The sequence below is a fragment of the Sus scrofa genome, chromosome 11 (genome assembly GCF_054392235.1).
Source record: "Sus scrofa isolate SSC_HxYL_T2T_F1_AM1 chromosome 11, Sscrofa_HxYL_maternal_Yorkshire_Landrace_v2.0, whole genome shotgun sequence".
Taxonomy (NCBI): domain Eukaryota; kingdom Metazoa; phylum Chordata; class Mammalia; order Artiodactyla; family Suidae; genus Sus; species Sus scrofa.
In genome coordinates, this window is record NC_139393.1 from 69,741,119 (window position 1) to 69,762,881 (window position 21,763).

General features: G+C 40.6%; 1 protein-coding gene across 2 annotated transcripts in view; it reads left to right on the forward strand.

Annotated features, from left to right (window-relative positions):
• Window positions 1-21,763, forward strand: part of GPC6 (glypican 6) — a 1,126,030-nt gene that overhangs the window by 267,357 nt on the left and 836,910 nt on the right. For both annotated transcript variants that reach the window (XM_021065371.2, XM_021065372.2), the window contains exon 2: window positions 16,885-17,043. In XM_021065371.2, the coding sequence (XP_020921030.1) occupies window positions 16,885-17,043 (159 nt within the window). The remainder of the gene's footprint in view (window positions 1-16,884; window positions 17,044-21,763) is intronic.

Here is a 21,763-nt window from a genome sequence, read left to right on the forward strand (position 1 = left end):
TTGGTCGCACTTTGAATAGCTTTTCTCAGCATCTACACCAGGATGTACTGCAGGATTTGGTGGGGGGTGGGGGTGTGGGGTGCAAACATACCTGAATATGGAATAAACCTGAGGCAACCTGGGCAAAAACAGTGTGAAAACCCATGAGGATGAGAGAGAGGTTCTTGTGTTAGACTTGGGTGTAGAGAGAGGGAGTGGTCACAGATCAGAGAGTGCTCATGGGAGTACACACCAATTTTTTTTGAATTTGGGGATCATGACAGAGGAACCATGTGAATCTGAGCCTCACTCCCTTCATCTAGTAAAAATTAAAGATAAAAATATTCAACGATTTTGGTCAAGGAGGGATGGAAATAACTTGTGGCAGCACTTACGGGTAACTTGGAGCTGCTCTGCTCTGTCTCGGACCCAGAATCTCCACCCGCCCTCTTAACCACAAGTGACCAGAAATAGGCATGCAATCTAGGGAAAATAGCATGCCTGCTAAGTGAGGGTAGTTGCAAGAATGGGTGGGCCTTGGCAGTAAGTTGCTTCAACTCTGCAGATGAGTAAACAGGTACAATATAACCCACCTTGGCGTAGAGTTTTAGGATTGAGTGAGAGGAGCGTGCACGGTGTGAAGAAAACTGGTTCCTTTCCTTTGTTTCTTGTACTATTAGATTATCATTCATTAGTATTATGTTCATTGTACTATAGCCTCAGTAGTGGTGTCAACCTCTCCCCCCAGGACTTAGCTTTGAACCAGTTGACGTTGATCTACTCCTTAATATGGAGAAAGAGATTGATGCTTATATACACCATGTCATCAAGTCACATCGATCATCCAAATACCATTGCTTGAATCCAGTATTATTCTTAGCTTTTGAGATCATCTTTTAAAGATTGAGTCGACTTTTAGACCCAGAGGTTATTTTAGAGAAAGAGAAGCCCTCATACTTGAAGCTGGAAGAGAGAATGAGCTTGGCTACATGGGGGTTTCTGGGAAATGGGGGGTGGACCAATGCCTTTATGTCCTTTCAAGCACCAGAGCCTGGTACCTTGAATCCTTTCTCACAGTGGAACATGTCACAGCACCTTTACTCCAACTAGCACTGGATGCAGGTATGTTCCTTACCACGGGCTGGTGCAATTTTAGTTATAATAATCCTGCAAGAGGTGAAAATTCAGCAGAAGACTTTCTTCAGAGGAACTAGCAATTAAGGGTCTCTTTTTGCTCTTCTAAATGGACGACCTAGACTTTTCTTAATAGTAAAACCTATCTCTGGTGGTTGGGGCAGGTGACACCTATAGTCTTCCCAGAAGGATTTGTTTAAAGATGTTGCCTGTGGAAGTTGCGAGCCGGGCCAGATTCCACCACTCCCTATACATACCATGTCTCTCTCCAATGCCAGGGCAATCATTAAAAGCAAAATTAATTTGAAGAGAGAAAAAAGGAAAATTTCCTGTGAATCCCGAGAGAATACGTGCTTCCCAACTTGTAAATTACTGCCATTTGCACAGTGAGGTGATGACACAAATTCTTGCTCTACCATTGCTCTCCACAGGGCAATGGGCAAAGTGTCAGGAACGAACCCCCCAAGAGGGAGCTCAAGATTCTGCTCACAAAATGTGCTATCAAAAACCAATTGTCTAAGAGCGTGTGTTTGGAAAAGAAAATGAACCGGAGTGTCAGCAAAGTAAAATAGCTTCTAGGAGATTGTCTGGGAAAACTGGCAGATGTTCTTCTAATAGGTTCATACGGGTTCATTCACCTCTGACTCCCTGCCTTATTTCTGGGAATTTCTTCACGAAATTGGGAATGTTATGAAGTATAGAGGATGGGGATCCCCTTCCTGGGCACTTTAAATGAGAAACTGAACTGAAATTTTTCATTGGTTTGGGAGATATTCTTTTTTTTTTTTTTTTCCACTTCCCTCAAAGCACTCAACAGAAGGGCTCCTGGGAGGACAGTTGAGCCTGAGGTCAATCAATGGATTTTGAAATGTAGATTTTCAAACTAGAGTGCAAGGCTGATTTTCTGTAGAAAACTCCAAGGGGTTAATTATTTGAAAGTGCCAGAGGGACCTCCTTGGAACGGTAGGCACTCAAATACGTGACGGAAAGAGTGCGTGGATGAATGTCCAATTACTGTGAATCCATGAATGAAAAACAAGCAGTGGTTTCAGCTCAATGGCTGACACTCTGCTCACACTTACGTATTCATCTTACATTCTTCTGTCTAGGTAAAGAATGTATAATATTGTAGGATCCTATAGTTAAAAAGGTTATTAAGTTCATCGAGTCCAGCTTTCTTGCAGGACAGATATCTCCTCTAGAACATTCTAGTCTTGGCATTTGGTAGGTAGTTTCTAAGAGGCATCCATCCAGGAGTGAGAGCTTCCTGCAAAATGCAGACTTGTCCAGCATCCTTCACAACTTTTAAACATCCTATCAGAGAATCTGATAGGTCAACAAAAAAATTCTGTTCATAGTGGAATAAACCTAGAACCCAACTCCATTTTACTAGAAGCACGAAGTATTGTTGTGCAATATTAATCTACTCTGAATTTTTCATCATGTAAACCCAAGAGAAAACTGTGTTTGTTTCATTTGGAAATTTTTACTAAGAGTTGTTATTTTGTCCAGAAAATCTTGTCAGCAAAGCCAAGCCATTTGTCATACTTGAGGTGCTTATTTACTGTATCACCGTCAGTCTCCATGTATAGCTGTTGCGTTGGTGGTGATAGTCCTTGTAGGTCGAGTATCTGACCACTTCTTTTGCCTTAGATTTATTTGCGGCGCAAGCTGGCATACTTTCAAAATTTCTCCTTTAGATTGCAGGTAGAGTTTTATATTCATTTAAAAATTATGTGTATGGGTAGTTACACACCCAACAGATTTCTTTAAAGGAATGTAAATGGGAGTTCAAATTAATTACAAAAGGGAGTTTGAATTCGAATCTGCTTGAAAATCATTAGTACAGACTTTGCGTTTGTATGATGGTTACAGGTGGTTTCCCTGGCTCTGCTGCCTTCTCCTAGATGTGCCATGATTCAACAATGTTTCTCTTAAATTAATTCTTTCTGAGTGAACCTAATATTCCTGTGTTATACCTAGCGCAAAGTCCATTACTTAGATTATTGCATAAATTCATTTTAATTGTATCTATTAGCTGAACCAAAATACATTGAGAGCCATTATGGACCAGGTACTGCGCTGGGCAGTAGAGGTGTTGTTGGTGAGGAAAACACAGGTCTATCCCTCAAGAAGGCTGTGCTCCCGAGAAGGACATGAATGGATAGACTGGTCATTGCAATGCAGTGTAATGTCAGGCCATGTGCACAGGCAATAGGACAGCAGGACATGGAGTGACCCTTCAGCTACACTCAAGAGTCAGAGAAGGCTCAGAAGAAGTGGTATTTAAGCTGAGAGCTGATGGATGAGAAGGGAGGGAAGGCAGAAGAGAAGCTCATAGCAATCTCTGTAGAGAGAATAGCATTGCGAAAAGTCCAGAGTGTAATTGCACATAATAATTTTGTGCTCCCAATAGTTTTGCTTGGTATGGGACTTAAAAAGGAGGGTGGCAAGAGCTGAACAGGACTATAGGCTTCTCCCTAAATGCCTACAACTCATATGCATGGGAATGAACCCTATAATAAAGGCACAGAGCAAAAGAAGGCAGTTATATGGGACGTGTTAGATTAACCTCAACTAAGGTGATTGGTGTAAATTTCTTGGAGGAGAAATTATTTAAACTTGGGGGAATTTTTAAGAATTGAGAGTGTGACCTCCCAGAACTTATTATCCAAAGAACTATGAAGAAGTCCTAAGATAAACTTAGTAACCCATTTCAAAGGACTTATGCATATATTATAAATTGGGCTAAGCTGGACCTTTAGCTTCTGTGTACTATTAATGGTCTACACACATGCCTATGTATATTTTTTTTTTCCCCTAACACAGCAACCTTTAATAGAGAAAGTCTAATCACAGAGTATGTGACTTAGAATGACAACCACGAGGAGAGGCACAGACATGAGTGAAAGGTGAATTTTGAAGCAATATCTACCTTCCAGAGATTAGTCATCCCCGTCTAGCCTTTTTGTCAAATCCAGGGCCTGATTTGAGCCCATTTTCCATTAATGTCTTACTCCTGCAAGAGTCAAACTGATATATGAAGTATTGACTTAATCAGTTTAATTCGTTATTTTGCATATTTGGATTTTAAGTGCTGGATGAAAGCAATGTTATACAGGGTTTTCATTCCCCATTATAGGATATAGGTAATTATTGATTTCTGTGTCCTTTGAGACCAGCCTAAGAAATATATCCCAGAGAAAGAGATTATGAAGAAGAAAAGGCCATGTTTATTCTTAGTGTCTCTTGAGGATTGAGTTTTTGTTCCTACTGAGATCTGTTTTAAGTTAAAAATAAAATATTTCTTTAAAACAGCATGCAAAGGCATTTTTAAACTGACTTTAAGCATATGTTCTTTCAAATTCAATTTGGCCTTTCATTTCTCCTTTAAACATAGAGGGGTATATACTTTAATTTCAGGAGCGTTTTTGCTCCTGTCTCTTCTGAGGTCTTGTACTCCTCTCGGTTTAATATCCTGGCTGAGCTTTAATCACAGAAATTTTTGAATGATAATGCTTGACTCTACCGCTGTCACCTGAACACTGACATTTTAAAGCCCCAGGCTGGAAAGGATGCTGGAATTTATTATAACATTTGAAGTGGTGTCATTTTAAAATCTAGGTCCCCATACACAAATTTTAGAAAGAGACCTCTTGCCCTTTATTAATTGCAAAAGTGATACCAAGGGAAAAGGGCTATCTCCTTTTTGTAGACCTCTCATCAGTCACCTGTGAAATACAGACCAAGTGATATTTACCTATGGGCATCCATCTTAAATGATTAGTGGGAATTAAAGTAATTATTATAAATTAATGGCTCTATGAGTTGTAAAAGGTTAGATATTATGGAGTTTCATTGTCATGAAGGCAGACACTTAAAGAAATATACACTTCTAGACTGGACCATAGATCTTCTAACATTTTTAGCCACTTTGCCTTTTATTACTCCCTATGATATAATCATTGTTACAATCATGGTTTTGCAGATGCCTACTAAAATTGCAGTATTTTTGGGGAAAAAAATAATTTTTCACAAAAGCTTAGATGCACTTCAATTTGATTAGATTCTTCATCACTCTCACCTAGCCTCGGCCCCTTTACTGAATTGGCCTGCACTAGTTTACAGCCATCGGGCTTTCAACAGTAAATCTCAAGTGAGCTGTCATATAATTTAGTAAGAAAGCTAATCTGCTGTTATCAGGGTCAAAAACAAGCACTTTGTATATTTGTTTATTGTGTATCACCACAGGATCACTAAATCCAGTTGCAAAAATTGCTAACTTCGAGTGAGCAAACGGGGGTGTGGGCTTACAGATGCAATAAACTTGAAATTGATCATCATCTGTGGGTGAGTTGTAGGCAGCAATTGGTTTGATTTATGCAATGTGGGTTACAGAGCAAGAGAGATATACATCATCATCTCTGGCCAGTTGACTTGTAGAAGGTCACTGGGAACTGGTGAATTACTGTTTGCCTGGATTTGGCAAGCAGTGTTGGAATAGTGTAACTAGATTTTACTAAGCATGCCCATAAAGATGCCATTCAGGCTGTAGAATTTTAGATAGCTTTGAACATTTGTATATGAACTTTGTTGGCAGTTCCTAAGACAACATGGCAAGTGAAGTGTGAGCAGGCGTGAAACTGGCAATGTATTTATGAATCCTACTTAAATTCTCCTGTTCTAGGTTAACAGTTAAGGGTCTTTCTTATGGGTCCCAAGAAAATGTGTGTATGAAACTCAAGTGGAACATAAGCCTGTACCGAATTTTTTAGGAAGCATGGTAAAGATATCGTAGACATCTCTAAGAATACTTCCAGGGAGAAAATCTTGATATTTCTGAAGAAGAAAACATGCATAATGTCAGTTCAGTTATCTAAAGGAGCATTGGCTATTTCACAAGTATGTATTGATAAGTGGGCTCTTTGCTCTTTCTACCATTGTTTCAACATATTCTTGACCTGTGGCTTCCAAACTTTTTGCCTACTATTTACCATAGGAAATAACACCATTCAGTACAACCCTGAGCATCCATATAACATACAATGGTAGCTAAACTGTCTCAAGAAACACCCTTAGTTCACGTGATGAGCTCTGAAACACTCTGTTTTAAACATGAATGCTTGTGGACACGTGCTAAATGCTTTTAGGTCCTGCAGTTTGAAAGATACAAGAGTCAGGGCAGAGTGAGAGAAAACAGGTGAAGTCTGCACTTGGATGTTCCTGCTTGCTACTGAAATAGGAAAGTTAGGCAATACCAGTACTGCTTGCTGGAAATCCAGGAGGCAGAGCTACAATTCAAGAGCTTCTGTAATTAACACTGGGCCTGCAAGAGTCATTAGCGTCTGAGAGGTGAGTGAATGGTGAGAATTATGTGCTTTGCCACATCTCATGAGTGTCTGTAAGGTGGACCTTAACACGTAGGTGCATCTTTCATGCAGGATTCTGAGCTTCTTATGCACGATCTCTTCTTATCCCTCAGCACCAAACGTAGTACCTGACCTGTTGCTTGTATGTTATTAAATGGTGATTGAATAAGTGAATGGATGGATGAATGACCAAAGAGAATGAAAAAGTCAGATGTATTCACCATTAATTATAGAACTTCCCATGTACCAAGAGCTATGCCAAGGCAGTGGGCTCTACAAAGGAAGATAAGACAGGCTCATAATTACTGGTTTGGGGTATAACAGCAGTGGGTAGGAGCAGACGGCTACGTGATAATGAGCCTTAGGGCTTTCATAACATTAGCCTAGAGGGGCAGCTACCGTCTCACCTCTGTGTTCTGGAATAGCAGCCACAGTCTGGGATTGAAAAGTGCCAAATATGGGTCCGTCACCTGGTTCACCTTGCTGTGCGATAACCCTACTTGTGACTCATGGTGACTTGTCCTTTAAGCACACAGTTTAACCATGGCCCCCACTCTCCACCATTCCTGAAATAGCTACTCTCTTTCACTCCTTTTCACCTCTCTGGGGAAATTCTTGACTGTACATTAGTCGTCAGAAATGGCTGTGAAGAACCAATTTTCTCTTGAGGCCCATAGGTAATTTGGTCCATAGATCTCACTATGGGTTGTGTAAATGGCAGATGCCATTGGTCTAGGGTCATTTGAACTGAATTTGAGGACTTAACTAATTGAAAGAAGAAGCCAGTCAACAGCACACAGTACTTGAACTTCATGTCGTGCTGCCCCGGAACTGGCATGCCCCCAGCTTGTGAGAACACTGACATTTTCAGGAATTTTGTGAACCTCTTGTTAAGCACAGTCATTATTACAAGAAAATTTCCCTGTATAAATTTACAATTAGATAATGTGTATTAAGAATAGGGTCATGGAGTTACCGTTGTGGTGCAGTGGTTAACGAATCTGACTAGGAACCATGAGGTTGCAGGTTCGATCCCTGGTCTTGCTCAGTGGGTTAAGGACCTGGCGTTGCCGTGAGCTGTGGTGTAGGTCACAGACGTGGCTCAGATCCTGCGTTGCTGTGGCTGTGGCGTAGGCCAGTGGCTACAGCTCCGATTAGACCCCTAGCCTGGGAACCTCCACATGCCGCGAGAGCGGCCCTAGAAAAGGCCAAAAAAAAGGGGGGGGGGTCATAAGGACTTAAAACTCATCACTTTCTGATTACGTTATTATTACGGACAGTCTTGAAGTCTTTGTATCTGTATAGAGGAAGTTTTACAGGACTGTGTGCTGCTGCCTATTTGCTTCCTCCTCGAAAGTCAGTTAGATCATTTTGGTCACTGGAAGTCTGTCATAGGGAGCGTGTTTATACCATGGAAATTGGCAAACTGTAAATCAGGGCTCCCTTTTCAAAACCTAGACTGGTTGTTCAACATATACCAGCACAACACCGACTCCGTCTATAATATCTGATACTAAGATTGCTGAGCACTGAAAGGGGGAAGAAAGGAATCAACAATGGTTCTAAACTTGAGGTTGAACAGATACTCACAGGTAATTGTAATACGTGCCATCAAAGATGTCCTGGGAGACCGGAGGGCCAGTACAGAGGTTTCCAGACATCCTCTGCTTGTGGAGCCCTTAACAGCTACCTCAGTCAAGGTTCTTCAGAGAAACCGAACCAAGAGGATACACACACACACACAGACACAGACACACACACACACACAGACACACATACACACACGCACACACATACACTACATATCCTCCATATATATGCACGTATATACACACACTACATAACCTACATATGAATGTGTGTATGTATACGTTTGTGTGTGTGTATAGCATAGGTGTGTGTATGTGTGCATATGAGAGAAAGAGGTTTAAGGAACTGGCTCAAGTGATGTGATTGTGTGGAATGGTGATTCTTCCTGTAGGGCGGGCAGGCAGGCTGAAAACTCCAGGTTGATGCTACAGTCTTAAGGCAGAATTTCTTCTTTTCAAGGAAACTTCAGTTTCTGTTCATGAAGGCTCTAAATCGATTCAGTGAGGCTCACCCACATTATGGCTGGTAATCTCCTTAACTCAGAATCACACATCTTCACCGCATCTACAAAATGCCTTCACAGCAATACCAAGATGAACGTTGCTTTCAATGGCTGGGTACCAGAGCCTGGCCACATTCACACAAAACTGGCATTTTTCTGAGATGCTCCTAGACCAAAAGACACACTATTTCACTTCCTGTTAAATTCAAAAAATTGAGTATTTATATCCTGAAGAACTTAAGGATATAAATATACTAGTTATAGAATGTCAGAGAAAAAATATGCCCACATCATAATGAGAGTGGAGATGGGGGAGGGGATTCCAATACTTTGACTTGGCTTTTTGCTTATCTTGTTCTCAGATACCTGCAGTTTATAAGTGAAGTTTTCTGTACTTAGCTAACTTTCAATCTGATGTTGAAATATGGAAATCATGAGCTCAAGATTTCTTTAGTGGACTTCATTCTTAGAGAACTAGCTTAAGACCAAAAAATTAACTTTTTGGATGTGGATGAGATTTTATTATCATATGACTGCCTTCTAGGTGAACATTTTGTTTTGAACATACAATTTGGTGAGTGTAACACTCAGAGGAGTAGGAAAGGAAAGGCCTCTTTGGGAGATTGGTGAGTTTATCAGAATAGCTGTAGGGGAACCTCTTGAGAAGGCATGGGCACTCCGTCTGCTCTGTCCACCCTTCCCCTGTTCAGTTTCATTGCAGCTCTGGGGTTGAGTACTGCTATCTCACTCTCATGTTTTTCTGATGCTCTTAATAGTTTAACAGGGGAGTTGCTGTTGCAACTCTGTGGGTTATGAAGCCAGCTAGTATCCATGAGGATTCACGTTGGATCCCTGGCCTTGCTCAGTGGATTAAGGATCTGATGTTGCCAGTGAGCTGTGGTGTAGGTTACAGAAGTGGCTCAGATTCCTCATTGCTGTGGCTGTGGTGCAGGCCCGCAGCTGTAACTCCAATTTGAGCCCTAGCCTGGGAGCTTCCATATGCTGCAGGATATGTATATATATACTTAAAAAATAAAAGTCAGGGATATGATGAGAAGAGGCTAAAAACTTAAGGAACGACAAGGAAGTCTTCTCTTCCCTTTTGGGGTGACCTAGGTGCAAAAAACTTGTGCTATTATTAAGCACCCTTCCTCCCATGGATTTAGGATAATCAGCTACATCACTATGATTCATCAGTTGGCTTTGAGATTACGTTTTTGCACTGGTTTCACATTAACTTTATACAAAAAGTTTTCATCAGTTGAGTGGCTGTTTTGTGGGGTAGTTGGGATCATGGCATCACCTCATTGTTAAGATTTGTCCCTGTGAAATTTAACTGCAATTTCGTTGAGCTGTTTCCTATACAGAAGGAGAAAAGTGGCAGCAATTTAAAAGAAATTTTTTTGGAAATCATTCTATTCTTTACTTTTTAAAAAATGTTTGGAAAGAATAGGGTATGTATTCTTGTGTTGGTAGCTACAATTAAAATTACTGACAATCCTTGTACTAGCACAGTGCTTTTATTAAATGTCTCAAAGTTTTATATGTATGCATTACAGCATATTCGTTTTAAATCAAGGAGAAACTGCTTCTGTTTAAATGATCAGAGTTCCCATTGCAGCTCAGTGGGTTAAGAACCGGGCATTGTCTCTGTGGGGAAGCAGGTTTGATCCCTGGCCTCTCTCAGGGGGTTAAGGGTCCAGTGTTGCCACAAGCTGTGGTGTAGATCTCAGATGCAGCTCAGATCCTGTGTTGGCTGCAGCTGTGGTGTAGGCAGGCAGCTGTAGCTCTGATTTGACCCCTAGCCTGGAAACTTCCATATGCTTTGGGTGTGCCTCTAAATAGAAAAAAAAAAATTTTTAAAAAAAGGATCAAACTGTTGACAAGGTTAATAATTTTATAATATGTCAGAGTCAAGGCAAGTGAGAACAAGATCGCTTCTGTCACTCCAGCTGCTGGATGCGCTCTAAAAGCACCTTGATTCAGGCACTGTATGCTCTCCAATCCCATCATCCTCACTTCCTGTAAATTATTTTTTCTTAGATTTTATTGGAATACAGTTGACTTACAAAGTTGTGTTCATTTCAGGTGTACAGCAAAGTAAATCATTTTATATATGCATATAATGAAAATAAAAACTCCTTGTAAATTATGATAACACTATTCTGTGCCCCTCTTTACCCCCAGAACGTCAGCTTCTTCAAAAATCCAAAGGCCAGGAAATGGTTACGAACAAACACATTGGCACTAGAGCTATGGAGGTGGCATCTATGCCATCCTGAGCAGCATGTTTGAAATCCTCTCTGTGCAATTCTCAGAACAGATTTAAACAATCAACTCATTGGTGCCACTCAAAGGAATTATTTTTCCCAAATGCAGAGGGAAAATGTATACCTTAAATAATTAACATTTAAAGTCTTTATTAGGAATCTGACAACATTAAGGATGACAGTGATATAGGTTATTTGAGTGACAAGAGCCACTGAAGTAGGACATTCATTCAATTTCTTACAACTTGTGTGAAAGTTTGAAAATTTCTGATCATGGTCCTGAGTAACTTTGTTAAAGAAAAGCAGCCCTTAAAGATATGAAGGGGTCATTTATCATAGGCTTCACACTGAAGAGAGCTGAAGAAGTGCTTATTTGGAGGTTCGGGGAACTTGAACTTCTAGACGTGAACTGGAACTGGAACAGACTTTTAAAAAATACTGCTTTCCTAAGTTCTGCCACTTCTTATTAGCCCATCTGAGAACTTTCTGACACTAAAAACAGCCCAGGACTATTAACTCCAATTTAAATTTCCTTAGCTATCAGAAACTGTAACTAAAGCTTCACTTATTCTCAAGTATTTTCCTTCCCTAAAATTGCTTCCTTCAATTCTCTGCTTCCGTCAACTTCCCAGGCACCAGATGAACAAAATGAATGGTTATTTGAGGCGACATATCAAATGATGAGGAGACTCTAGCCTGGTACCAGACACAGCTAATTGACTGTGGGGGTTTTAATAGTTCAAGGATGAGAGAACTTTGGCACAGAACGTATGCTCTGAAGGGGGCCAAGTCTAAAACAAATACTGCAGTCTAATCAGAGGGAATTTGGAGATTCAGACAGTGAAGTGTTGTGAGCTCTTGCCATCTCCTTTGTACTTTTTAGTTTTCAATTGCCTACCTACTTTCAAGGAAGTGCCAGCCCAATCATTTCCCTCCATGCTCCCAAGTTTTATGAAAGCCAAGAGTTTGGTTGTCTATAGTCTGTGAAATGTGACTCATTCAGGATACTTCGTTTGTGTTGTTTGTTTGTTTGGAATGTGCATCCTGAGGTCCCCACCTGTCACCTCCGAGGGCAGACAGTCCTGGAGCTGACCCACACAGGCTGGCTCTGGTGGTTAATGAGGTCCTCCTGTCTCCTGCTCTTTCCCACCGTGCCACTCACCAAGTCTATTCCTGGCAGCCTTCAGACCCTGGGCTGTCCCTCAAGGGAGCTCGACCTGGCAGAAATCACATTTCTGCTGTCACCTAAGCAACTTGGAGTGAAAACAAACACCTGGGCAGGCATTTGGGGAAAGACATTGAAAAGAGTGACACATCACTGAAAGGGGCCTGTAGAGGAAGGAACAGCCCCATCTCTTCTTTCTTGGAGAACTGGTGACAATTTATGGTCCGATTGTATGTCCCTTAGCCTTTGCTCATGCTCTGCCTTCCTGGGGGAACTCCTTTCTTCTGCATTTACAATTCCCCTTATTTATTTTAGAGCTAATGAAAATTTCTTTTAAACTGCAAGGATCCAGGAATTCATTGGGGTGAACTTCAGGTGCCCTAAGAGAGCAAGCACCTATATAAGCTGATTGTCCGATCATGTGTCTTGCTGGACGTGAACCTGTTGTCTTGATTTGCACATAGAAGATTTTCAATACATGTTTGATATGTAAAGGTACAATCATTAACAGTTTTAATCCCATAGTATCTGCCTCTATGGTCTCATATCCTGACCTTCTGGAACCAGTTATTTAGTATGTTTATTATTATTGATCTTGGAGACATCTAACGGTGCTCCAGTTGAGCTAAATGTTGCATCTAGTTATATAATATATAACATCTAAAGATCCTAAGGGGATCTGAGAAAGGAGGGTTGGTGGGAAACCCTAAAAGGACATCACTTGTTTCTGCATCATATGTTACAACTTTGGAAAAATCCCATTATTAATACAAATGCTGCTCAGTGTCAGAAAGGCTTTAAGCTGAGATAATTTTTGTGTTCTTGCTCTTTGGATAAACTGCAATAGGAAGCAAGAGAGGTCATTCTTTATAAAGCTGAGTAGCAGTCATGTCTAATTTCATAAAGTATTTCAGATGTTACAGGTCCTATGGTCTCCGTTATAACTACTCCGCTGGTCTAACCCTAAAGCAGCCATAGACAAGACATGAATGAGCGACTAGGATTGTTTTCCAGTAAAACTTTATTTATGCACAAATGAAGGTGGATGTCATAAAACTTCACATAGCATGAAATGTTCTTTTGATTTTGTTTTTTAATCATTTGCTCACAGCTCATACACAGACAGTAGGCTGGATTTGGCTCAGAGGCCATGGTTTGCAAAATCCTGTTCTAGGACCAAAATGAAAACAAATAAATAAACCCACCCAAAACAAAAGTGTCCCATTGTCCTAAGTCTTTTTGGCCATTCAGAGTCATCAGATTATTTTGGGAGTTATCAATGGCCTTAGACTAGGGGGAGAGAGGAGCTGTTCAAGAGTTCACTTCCTTTACAACCTTGTTCATTAGGGCTATGCTAGGAAGGAAGCAAGGCTCAGCCTCAATGGACCACATGTTTTATGGGCCTTGGTCCTGTGGGCTTGTGGACATTATTGTGCTCTTTTCCTAGGAATTTGAACAAGACTTTGCATAAAAGATTTACTCTTCCTCTAGCATGATTCTTCAACTTTCTGGTCATCTCCCCATATCGTCACTTTCTTTCTCCATCTTGTCTATCTCCTTCACTCTTTAATTTTTTTCTTGGCCAGGGACCCCCCTATAAAGGAGGAGAAATGAATTGATTTCTTGAGGACCCTTCAGTTCAATTAAAGAAATTAATACAGTTTTGAATTATAATGTCTAATATTTCCTTGAATTAGTAAGGCAAACTCTTTCATCTCCATGACTCTATATACACACATACAAGAAATAATTTTGGTTTAAATGTGTTCCATTAGAAAGTATCTTGCTGTTTTTACTTGTCACCTGACAGAAAATACTGGTTTTCTTGGAGTGACTAGAGATTGTAAGACCTCTAATCTCTTCTAATTTTAGGAATGTAGATACATGGAATTTCTTCCACAAACATCCCCAATACAGCTATTTCCGTCAGATCATAAAATGTTTATTTTCTTTGGGTCTTTTTTTTTTTAATCAAACTCCCATTCATTTTGTTATCAATTCTTTTGTAATGATTGAGAAGTAGAATTTAGTCTTCAAGTACTAAGCTTGGAGAAATAATTTTTTCATTTATGCACGATATGGTAGGAAATGGAGTAGGGGAAATAAGAAACTGAGCAGGGGCATTTTTAAAATGCTTTATAACAGGCCAGATAAAGGAACATCCTGCAAAGTTGTTAGTATTAAATATCCATTCACTCTAGAGACGGAGTGTTGTCCTTATCAATTAGACCTGATATTTTATAAATGAAAATTAGTGATTTGTTGACCATATTTGCTTTGATAAAGCCATACTCATTCCTTCTCAATGTCTTTGACTCTAGACCTGTGCTTCTCAATGTGACCTATCAGAATCACATGGGGAAAATGTTCAAAATTCACATCCTTCTATGCTGCCACCTTTTGGTATGGTCAGTACCTTCCAATCAGAACCCATCAGGGACACACCTATCCTTGAACAAGAGGAGTTATCACTCAGTGAGAATACGCCAGGGAAAACCATGGGGTGTCTCAGTTAAAGGGACCTCGACAGACTCTAGTATAGGATTGGGATTTGGTGCGTAATTTGGGGAAGTGTTCAAAGAAGCAGGGCTTCACCATAGATTGGATGCTTTCAGAAAGCAGAGGTAATTCTATAATAATGTATCTTCCTAAATGTGACCAGCAAGGAGGGAGATGAGGATGAAGACCAATCTGTAAAAGGTAAACAAGTACAGATGCTCATTTTGCCCGAGAGAGGAGGTGTGGCACACTCATCGGCTGGCACAGTGACCTTGTTTTTGGCAGTGCTTAAGCAGAATGTTGACATGGCCTCGCTTTGTCTCATTTCATTGTGGTCTCAGAGTCATTTTGTCTGGGGTGGGTGTTCCGTGAGATTATTCAGGTGGCCTGGCTGTTCATGCCAGGCTGGCTTCTGAATGTCCAGGGCAGCTCATTTTTCTTTCTGAATATCTCCCCTCTGCCCTCCTTTCTGGTACAGCTATGGTGGCCATAATTTTTAATGACATATTTCCATGTTTTGATTACACAATATCTTAAATGTGCAGAAAAGTAATGAGATCACTGTAATAAATACCGTGTAAATATCAAACAACCTATGAAATAAAAGATTACAGATAAAAGTATCTGGGTGTTCCTCTCAAATCCTAATTCCTCCTGGGAGGAAACTGTTATCTTGAATTTGATGTTTATCATTCTCAAATGCAATGCATTTTCCTTTCCTTTTTTTTTTTTTTTGATTTTAATATTCATAAGATATCTTATGGTCTCCTTCCCTTCCAGGAATTATATAAGATGTACCTTTAATTTGAACTTGTGGTCTTTTTTATGCTGGAGTTGTTTTAAGTAGGCACTAATTCATCCAGCTACATGAGGAATCATGAGACAGACACCCTATACTTCACACAAGGTCAAAGGACACAATTTTATATAAGTACTGTTAAACAGAAATGAATTTTAATTGCCACATCAAGGACTCAGTTTACTTGGTTTTCCATGCCCTGCAGTGCTTTTGATCACAGGGGCAATTTGTTGGTTTTATCTAGCAAGATGTTGGGTGCATTTTCCCTCCATGGGTTCTGTTAAACATTTTTGACACTAAGCAAGTTGACACAATTGGAAATTCACATTTTATGCAATAACAGACTATTTTAATTTCATGAAGCAGGAGTTTGGCTCCCACTTGCGAATATCACTAAAGAAAGCAATATTGTCAGAAGTGGCCCACTGTATCCAGAGATAAATCTATTGAATTAGATGCGAGATTTTCATTAGCTCTTACTTCACGTTTCCATACAACACAGAACTGATTAAACCCATCGGTGCTTGCCTCCTTGCAGGAGAACATTTTCTCTCTGACAAGGACAGAAGGAGCGTGTGACACAGGAGATCTGCCATTTAAAGGCGTGCTTGCTTGCACCAGGAGGAAAGCTAGGGCTGGATAGATGGATGAGCAGAAACAGTGCACAGCGAATGACTGCCATCTCTTCTTGCCCCTGCTGTCTCACAGACCCTGGGGATGGGGCTGAATGTCTCTTGCCTTACTTGAAATTTTCAAAGATGAGCACCCTTATAACTGTGTGACAGCTCTTGTCACTTGGTGTTACTTGGTACATTTCAAATACAATTTAAAACATGTAAAATGAAACCAGGAAAATTGTTGTGGTCTTCTGAGGTCTTTTCATGTACCTTCCCTTATATGACAAGGGCTTGGACTAAATATCAGGTCTCTCTCTTAGTCCCTTTACAATGTCATAAACTGGGTGGCTTAGCAACAACAAACATTTACTTCTCACAGTTCTGGAGGCTGGGACGTTTCATAGCATGTCACTGGCAGATTCAGTGTCTGAGGAAGGCTTCCTCTTTGGTTCCCAGATCCCATCTTTCTGCTGTGTCCTCATATGGCAAAAGGGACATGCCAGTACTCCGAGGTCCCTTCTAGAAGGGCCCTAATGCCAGTCATGACTTATTCATCTCCCAAAGGCCCCATATCCTAATACCATCGCCTAGGATTCGACATATGAGTTTGTGGCAGGGCACACAAGGATACAGACCATGGGGTCAAGTTCAACTGAAGTCTGGAATGCTTGGAATGTTAGGTACCCTGAGTCCCAGATAAAAATTCCTTGGGGGGGGGTTCCCTTGTGGTGCCACAGTTTCAGGGTCCACCATTGTCCCTGCTGCAGTTTGGGTTGCTGCTGTGGCTTGGGTTCTATCCCTGGCCTGGAAACTTTCATGTTCTGTGAGGGTGGGCAAAAAAAAAAAAAGGTTCATGGGGAGTTGGTCAAACAAGGAGCCCGGGACTTGAGAGAAATGTCGTAGAAGCCAATTCCTGGAAGCCCATATCATTCCATGCTGACACTTATCTATTCTTTGCAGGGGAGCACCTAAGAATTTGTCCTCAAGAGTACACCTGCTGCACCACAGAAATGGAAGACAAGCTAAGCCAGCAAAGCAAACTGGAGTTTGAGAACCTGGTGGAGGAAACGAGTCACTTTGTCCGCACCACTTTCGTGTCCAGGCACAAGAAATTTGATGGTAGGTGACCTGATTTCTACTTCTCCTTGTTCTGGGTGTGCTTTTCACTGAGAATCGTGGTGTTATGTGAAAAACATTTTTTTTTAAAGTGGGAGCTTTTCTTTGCTTCTTAAACATTTATAACTGTGTCTATTTTTAGATAAGGCAGGCGTGCTCTTGACAATTTTTATATCTTGGAAAAACCTGACTTAACAAAGAGCTATTTTGCATTTGTGGTTCTCCTGTGAGATTTATTCTGAATGATTTGGCTTATGTTTTCATTATTGGAATGATTCTAATTCAGGTTTTGTCACACAGTAGCTTGTCTTCAGTTTCCATCTAGGGATATTTCTTTGAAGTCATTCAGTGTCATTTAGAATGATTTGAAATGTAACATCACTTTTAAGAGGACAGGCTTGTTTTAAATGCCAGGTGACAGGGACTCCTTTATTTTAAAGTTTGCCCTTCCTATAATGTAACCACATTTTATATTGGAGTTGCAGCGCATCTACCATAAGGTTTAGACTCATCATTGATCTCCTGATGATAAGCTATCGACTTCATTTGTGTATTCTATTTGTTAAATAAATGTTTTGGGTTAGAAAGCACAAAGAGCAAACGTAATTATGACTAGGGTTTCAGTCTTGACTTTTCCCATCAGTGCCTCAGAAAGATACTCAAAAGCAATTTGACTTTTATCAACTGAATGAATAATGATAACGAGAAAGGTGATATTCTTAGTGGTGAGTAGTTGCCATAGTGTTCTATAAGACTTACTCTAGCACCTTATTATGGCTCCTTATAGACCAGACTTGCAAATTGTAGGGAACCTTCCGCTGGTCTTGTGAAGTTGCCTGAGGGCACAGAGCTGCCATTCCTTTCCTTTCCTCCACCGTCTCCTATCAGTGCAGGAGAGAGCTGATTCAAGAAAACTTGGCCAAAGTTTCTCTCTCTCTCTCTCTCTTTTTTTTTTTTTTTACTCCCTGTATGTAGTAGGTAAAATGTTTTGCTTTGTGGCTGCTTGAAAGTAGCCACACCAATTTCTTCTAAATCCGTCCTCTAGGTTCTGAAAGGCAGGTCCACCTGGTGGTGTTTTCTGGACTCAAGATGATGTGACATTTTCCACGTCAGCGAAAGGGACTTATATTTTCTGCGAGGATGTTTCAGCATCTTCGCATTCTTCTCCTGCCTCCCACTCTGTGTTCAACCACATACGAGACTGTTTGTGAAAATAACTATTTCGAAGTGATGCTGTGAATTGCTGTTCCCTTGAATGCATCTAGCAAGTACTTGGGAGGTGTCCTCCATTGACAGGTCACAAATCCAGTGACATTCAGGAGCCCCTGAAGGGCTCTGTGTCTGAGCAACTCTAATGCATCACTTCATGCTGAGGCGAATGGAGACATCTTATCCTTTGTGCTGGAAAGCAGGGAGGGTGATCTGCTGCTGCCCCTTCTACCTATGTCTTTAAAAGCAATCTTAGTGCCTTTATAAAGCTGTGCACCCAAATGAGGAAGACATAACTCCAGGTCGGTGTTAGGGGTACACTATATACATTCCTTTAAATACAAATATTAAATGTTAGACAGATTTAGAGGAAGTAGACTTTTTTTTTTTTTTAAAGAATAAAGCTATTCAACAAGTCTGAGCCAGGTACTTCTTATATTCTCCCATCAACAACGTTCAATATCTTTGGATTTATAATTTTTAATCCCAGGTCTCATTTCTCTTACTAAAGAGACCTCTCTCTCTCTCTGCTCTGTATAGGTGTCTTTTAAATTGTTCTAATGTACTTAGGGGTATTATTTCAATTGGCTTGGCAGGACATTGATTTTGCTAAGATTCAGTCTGACATGGAGGTGATGAATTCTTTACTAACTGTGCATTTCATTGTCATTGCTTTAGGCTGGGATGGGAGAGAAGTTAAGACTTTTTTTTTCCCAAGGAAGCTTTCAGCGAGACTTAAAAAAAAAAAAAAAAAAAAAAAAAAAAAAGAAATCTAAATGTGATCCTGGTGAGCCCAGCATCTGAAGAGCTATCTTTAAAAAGTAAAAAGTCACACAAATATATAAATTAAAAGTCACCGTTATAATTTCTGCCCTTTCTTTAGGCAATTTCATGAAGGTCAGCCATGTGCTCATATGATTTATCTCCTGATCCTGCAAAGGGGATCCCGCTAAGTGAGTCATCTGTCAGGAGTACGGGTGCGTTCATGTGGGCAGTTTTCCATTTGTCCCCTTAGCTTGTTTTAAAACACTTCCTCATGGCATTTATTGATAACTGTCGGCAGGTATGGACAGGAGAACTATCTTGGATAAGTTGTGGACTGTTACCCTCTGAGTTTTACCTTCCCAGTTGAAACTGATGGTTCTTTGAAGGACTTCAGGTTGTATTTTTAGGAGCTTCCTCTTCTGCGAGTCATTTTGCATGACTGCTGGGGCCTCTTGATCCAAAGTGTTCATTTTGTGTTTCTGCCTCTAGTCCCACTTTCTCAGAGAGCTTGATTTCGCCTCTGGGTTTTACATGTCTTTGTTAGCCGTATATTCTGCATGATACAAAGACGACTGCATTACATGAAGCCCATCCAAAGATGACCGCTTTTCTTCCTGTTTTCAGTAGCAATACTTTCAATTAAACCTGTATATGTGATTCAGTCTAAACTCTATTCAGAGAGGCTAGGTTTAATCACCGTTAATCATGAGTCGACAGTCTCGGCTTTCCTTATTATACCAGAAATGTTTTGATTTCATTTAGCTTTTCATTTTGTGGCAGAGGTGACTTAAAACATGAAATGCAAAAACACTTAACAGAACATAACATTATATTCCTTGCCATACTCTTTCCCATTTTCTATTCATATCTCTGGTAATATTTAGAAGATGCTGTATAAAATAATAACTATTCATTGGTGGTCGGAAGCTAAACCCGAATTAACAGGAATCTTCCCCAACTTTCCTAAGTGGCCTAGCCTTGCCCCATATCCCCATTAGCCAAAAATGTGCAGCTGAGAGGCAATAAATAGAAAAAAAAAAAAAGGGGTAGCTGGGAGGCAATGAAGTGAAAAAATATATAATACCAATTGCAGAAATATTTGCTCTTTGGCAGAGAATTTCCTTATAACTGAGTAGTTTGTTTTTGTTTTGTTTTTTTTAACATAGAGTTGAAATATGATGAATGCATGTAAAGTAAAGGCATTTTATTCTTGGCCCTGGTACTTTTCCAAGTGTCTCACAAGGTTTTTATGTGTTGGTTTGTGCTGCCTTTTCTGGCCAAATCTCCACCTCTGGCTGGTATTGCACATCCCCAACCCCCAACCCACCACCCCGTTGGCCAGGGCCTGGCCGCCGCCACAGAGCTTCCTTCAGAAGACACAGGGTGCCCTCAACATGCTCGGTAGCCAAGCTCAGGCTCTCGAACACACCCCAGTGGTTAAAATTCTGGATGCAGACCCAGCCAGGTACACCTGGAAGAATGATCACAGCCTAACTCCCTACTTGCCTTTCTGCCCTCTGCCAAATACCCTGGACAACTAGAAATACACACAGCCAATACACGAATCATGTGACAATACAGCTGAAGAGTGCCATCTTTGTGTATCCACTCACTTTCCTAGCATTTTTGTGGTGGTGCAGTAACTGTCCTATCTGTCAAATTGATATGTGCAATGAAATCCCAATGGCTGTCATGCTTCTTACGTGGCTGATTTGGTAGGATCCTAGGAAAACAGAGCACAAACCCAATGCTCTGATAAGAGGCAACACCTGGCCGTGTTCCGTGCCCATCCCAAACGTCAGCCTCTCTACCAGGAGTGAATTGCCCGCAGAGCCACACAGACTCTCAGTGCCAGAGCCAGCATCCTGTCCCAGGCTGAGCACACCTGGATCCTGGCTCGTAGCTCCAACTATCCCATCCTCTCTCTTGCACTTTCCAGTCCCTGCGTGTGCTGAGATTTCACCAACCGTAGCATCTTTTCCTCTATCTCTCGCTGCCTGTTCTGTCCCAGGAAATGTGGGGAGAAGGTGAAAATGTCTTACAGAGAAAAGTGGAAAGAGATTTTTTTTTTAATGCCTAAAAAAAGAAAATTTAAATATAGGCCAGCCCCCAAGGAACCTGGAGCCTGGAGAAGATAAAGGCCTTGCCAAGTTTTCACCAAACATGATGAAACCAAGACTGTCACCGGATACTCTTGACTTACATCAGATTTATAAATAGTAATGTGATAGCAAGTCGATATCTGGAATGCTAACTAAGCTTTCATTTGAGTGGATGCTGTTTGTTGAGTGGATATTCGGTTAACAAGGAAATGGTGCTATTTGTGGGTAAAGGATCTAGCCGCATTTTTGGAAAAGGCAGGAAGAGTGTTCAGTTGGAAGTTGTCCCCAAATTAAAGGGGAGTGACTTTTTTGTACAGAAAAAAAAAAAAATGTCATTGACTCAATCAAAGCACACTGTTTATTCTTCTTACCTCACAAAACCCTGGTACCTTCTATCTTGATATAGGCGCCAACACTGGATTCTCCAGAATCATGTATGGAGTAGAGATGATTCCGCCACAGGGAAATTTAGCTGACGGGGTATTTTATTCTGGTAACTTTTTTCTTCAGATTTATTTGAGCTGAAATTTATTCACATCTGAAGCTCCATATGAGTTTTTTTGTTTAGTGTGCTTTTGGTCTTATTACTTTACTTTCCTTCCTGGTTTTTATTTATGTATTTTAATGATATACATTTGTCCGGAGAT